The sequence below is a fragment of the Lepidochelys kempii genome, chromosome 10 (genome assembly GCF_965140265.1).
Source record: "Lepidochelys kempii isolate rLepKem1 chromosome 10, rLepKem1.hap2, whole genome shotgun sequence".
In the NCBI taxonomy this organism is placed as follows: Eukaryota; Metazoa; Chordata; order Testudines; family Cheloniidae; genus Lepidochelys; species Lepidochelys kempii.
Genome location: NC_133265.1, coordinates 54207372 through 54212005, shown reverse-complemented (window position 1 = coordinate 54212005; position 4634 = coordinate 54207372). Strand labels below are relative to the sequence as shown.

Genomic DNA, 4634 nt, shown 5'->3' with positions numbered 1-4634 from the left:
TGAAACCAGATTATGCCTTTCTTTCAGCCCACCCTCCTCCCCCTCTCCCTCCTCCCAAGGCGATTGTCATATGATAGCAAAGAAGTGGCACATTAATGAAGCGCCTCTACAGGGGTCTTTTCTGCTCATGTCACCACATAAAACTATCAGATGGTTAGAGGAAGGACATGGAGGCAAGTACTTAGCTCATCTCGGCTGCAGAGAAGCAAGCGAGCCCCTGCTCCGTTCCAGCTGCCGCTGGGGGTGAAACAACCCAATCCCTGATTCCGCCTTCCGAGGAGAAGGGAGGGGAGCGAGAGGATTCCCACAGACCAGCCAGCTCCCTGCTTCCTCAGGACTAAAACTAAGCGGAGCGGCCGGAAAGGGAGCGTGAGAACCGGGAGGGATCGGAAAAGGAGACCAGACTCCCAGCTGCATCCCGGATGCGGACTGTCAACTTCCAGCAACTTTAAGGTGGGCATTGCTGGCGGGGAGGGTCCCCTCCCAGCCCCTTCTCTGCCCAGCTCCAGGGGGGTCCCCAGCCCCTTCTCTGCCCTGCTGCAAGGGGTCCCCAGCCGGCAGAGAAACAGCTGAAGTAACTTGGCGGCTGAGCGCGGTGGCTAGCTCGGGAGAGGGGTAGATCGCTTCCCCCCGTGGGGCTGGAGGGGTTTGGGTGTTTGTACCCCTGGGGGATCAACTCCGATCTGTCTCTTCTTAGTGCCTCACACGCCTGCCCTTCCCCTCCCCTCCCCCCCTCGCGCACACACACCCAGGCCAGCTTTAAAGCGTAGCCCGCCTGCCCCCTGCCTTACCCCGCTCGCCCCTCCGCAGATCTCGGCGGGTCCCCCAGCGAAGATGCCTCGCCCGGGCAGGAACACGTACAGCGACCAGAAGCCGCCCTACTCCTACATCTCGCTGACGGCCATGGCCATCCAGAGCTCGCCGGAGAAGATGCTGCCCCTGAGCGAGATCTACAAGTTCATCATGGACCGGTTCCCCTACTACCGGGAGAACACGCAGCGCTGGCAGAACTCCCTGCGCCACAACCTCTCCTTCAACGACTGCTTCATCAAGATCCCGCGCCGGCCCGACCAGCCGGGCAAGGGCAGCTTCTGGGCGCTGCACCCGAGCTGCGGCGACATGTTCGAGAACGGCAGCTTCCTGCGGCGCCGCAAGCGCTTCAAGGTGCTCAAGTCCGACCACCTGGCCCCCAGCAAGCCGGCGGACGCGGCCCAGTACCTGCAGCAGCAGGCCAAGCTGCGGCTCAGCGCCCTGGCGGCCGGCGGCACCCACCTGCCGCAGATGTCCACCTACAGCCTGGGGGTCTCCCAGCCCTCCGGCTTCAAGCACCCCTTCGCCATCGAGAACATCATCGCCCGCGAGTACAAGATGCCGGGCGGGCTGGCCTTCTCCGCCATGCAGCCCATGCCGGCCGCCTACCCGCTCCCCAACCAGTTGACTACGGTGGGCAGCTCCATTGGCACCGGCTGGCCCCACATGTACAGCCCCGGCATGATAGACACGGCCACCCCCATCTCCATGGCCAGCGGCGATTACAGTGCCTACGGCGTGCCCCTCAAGCCCCTGTGCCACGGGGGCCAGACTTTGCCAGCCATCCCGGTGCCCATCAAACCCACCCCGGCGGCGGTGCCGGCCCTGCCGGCCCTGCCGGCGCCCATCCCCACCATCCTCTCGAACTCGCCCCCCTCGCTGAGCCCGACCTCTTCCCAAACAGCCACCAGCCAAAGCAGCCCCGCGACGCCCAGCGAGACCCTGACCAGCCCCGCCTCGGCCCTGCACTCGGTAGCCGTGCACTGACACGGCCAGCCCGGCCTGGACGCTCCGCGGCTCGCGCCAAACTTTCCTCGGCCTTTTCTTGCTCCTCGAGAGGAGAGAAAACTGCCGGCGGGAACACTTGAGGTTTGCTATTCATGGAAGCGGTCTTTGGTTTGCCTCTCTGGCGTACCCTTCTTTAATGGCTCGAGCCCGTGCCGGTTTGTGGGGTGCTCCTTAACTTAGTTTTAAACACTCGAAAAGTGGTCTAGCCCCCCCCACCCACCCACCCACCCACCCAGCGTGTGTATAAAGTGCCATTTGCATTACTAGGTTTCCAAAGGTACTTAAGGCACCTTCCCCCACTGAAATGAGTGCTGGAGAGTTAGACAACCCCGGCAGAGCCTGCCTCTTTTCCTTCCTTTGTCTGGGAAGAGCAACATTCTTCCACGGGACCTGTCTTTAAAACCATAAAGAGTCTGAAGTAGTTGCAGATGGCTTCGTGCAAACAGTTCATGTTTCCAGTTTCCAAGTGACAAATCAGCTGGATTTTGGAAACACTTAAAAGTTTCGTTTCCAATTTATTTTTTTACACAGAGTTTAAAGATTGCAGGATCTACCCGAACCCCTCGTGAATTACTTTTTAAAATGACACGGACTATATCATATAGATCTATCTATCTATCTCCATACCTATTACAGCATTACAATGAAAGTATTAAACCGGTCCCCATAACTTGAGAGATGGCCAGTTACCATCCAATGGCTGAAAAGTTCCATTGGCTTCCGCATAGTTTGTTTTGGGGAAGTTACAAATCTGTATCCACTGTGGATCAAGATTTGTATACAAGAATGTGTATTAAGTACAAAAGGACAGGAAACCATGCAAATGGCAAGACATTAGTTCACACTGAAAACGTATATTGTTTACAAAACTGCTGTTCTAATGTAAATACTGAACTTCAATCTGTCCTGTGAATCAAATGAGGTCCTCTTTTGCAGTACCTGTTGTCATGTGGATGTTTAATTTTCAGGTGGAAGGGGAGGGGGAGTTAATTTGTCTGTTAACCTTCTAATTACGTCGATTTTTAAAGCTATTTATTTATGGTTTAAGAAAAAAAAAGAAAAACAAATCCACTACCAAGCAGACAACCTAAGGTAGCTTATGTAAAGCTGCTCAAGTCACTGGCGAAGTGTAGGGAAGTACCACAACAGGTTCAGACTATGGGAGGTATTCCTGTTTTCTGTTGGAACTTTTCAGACAAACTGAGAGGGTGCTGGGGTACGCTGTAAATGTCTGTGAATAGGAATGATTATTAAATGTGTAACATGCACTTTTGTTTGCTATATTCCTTTCTAGTTTTAGGTAGTTTGCTGGAAACCGAACTCTTGTGAACCGCTTAAGTTAAGTCAAAAACAAAACGTTGTAGTGTTCATCGCAGCTGTAAAGAAATTCCTTTTTAATTTTTTTCTTTGTACAGAATGAGCATGGCATTTTAAATATTGATGTTCTTGTTACCAGCATGCGTGTTTTAAGACAAAAGTAAAAAAAAAAAGAAAGTGTCTACGTTAAATTATGAACCTAGTCGTCCAAATACTATTTTCTCATTAAAATATGTAAATTCAGATTTACTTTCTTATTCGTCTTTTTGAAGAGTTTGTATCAGGAAAATCACAACATTAATTTAGGGGGAAATGTTGTATTTCAATTTTTAGATTATCTACATACATTTGTCATAGGAGGAAGAGAATCATCTATAAATATAATTGTTTAATAAAATACAGTAGTTTTCTACATAAGATGGTCATTCTCAAATGACTACCAAATGCAAATCAAGCTACTGTTCATAGACTACATTAGTATATATAACATAGGTAATATATATAATGCGTGTGTACACATCCAAACGTGCACTTTTCATTCCTATATAGGTGTGTGCATTATATACCTATATACTAACTATATATTTGTGTGTGTGTATGTATGCATACAATACACACGCATAGATACTTTTTCTCGAATAACTATAACAATAAACGAACCTTTGAAATACTAGATTGCAAATCAGATTTAAAAACATCTTTAAAGACTAGAAGCATTAGAATTTTGTAATACAAGAGGTAGATCAAAATATTTCCAAACCTTAATATAAAACATTGCATTCTATTTTATCGTTGAGTTAAACCTCTTTAAAGTATTTTAATTACGACAGCTATTGTTCTGTCATCTATATTAACTAAACATCTTTTTTTTAAAAAAAAAACTACATTACACACTGTAACATACAGTATTATTCTTTTATCTGTAAATCAACAGATAATTATTTTATACAAAGAAAATTAAGGTAAACTACGTTGAAATCTGGATTTCAGAGTTTCCAATGCGTTTCTTTTTCATTTATTTTTAGGATTTTGCAAGGATTCTACAGAATTATTGAGAATCCATGATTCAAATTCATGAGATAATCAAATAAAACTAATGTGTTAGCCTTTCAGAGGCGAGACAGTTCAAATAATTTAGTTACATTACAATGAGATACTTAAATACTTATTAAAAAGAAAACAGACATTGTATTCTAATGAACCTACAGGATGCAAGAATACATTGTAAATGATTTTAAAGAGGTATATTTCTATGGGTCTGTAGATGTAGACATTTGAGAGATAGCGACAACCCCATCTCCCTTGAATACATATAGTAAGGTGCTTGAAAAAAGTTTAAGGTTAATGTAGAATATAATCAATCCAGTTGCGACACTTTTTTTTTCTTTTTTTCTTTTTCTTTTTTTTTAAAGAACGGATCCCACACACAGGAAAAAAAAAAGGTGGAAAATACATGAATCATTGGGCTGATTAAAATGCATGAAGCTGCTAAAGCTTGT

The 4634-nt window shown here is 46.6% G+C and overlaps 1 protein-coding gene across 1 annotated transcript; it reads left to right on the top strand.

Moving 5' to 3' along the window:
* Positions 1 to 834: 834 nt before the first annotated feature.
* Positions 835 to 1797, top strand: FOXB1 (forkhead box B1). The gene has a single exon (XM_073361470.1). The coding sequence runs from the start codon at positions 835 to 837 to the stop codon at positions 1795 to 1797; it is 963 nt and encodes a 320-aa protein (XP_073217571.1).
* The last annotated feature ends 2837 nt before the right edge of the window (positions 1798 to 4634 follow it).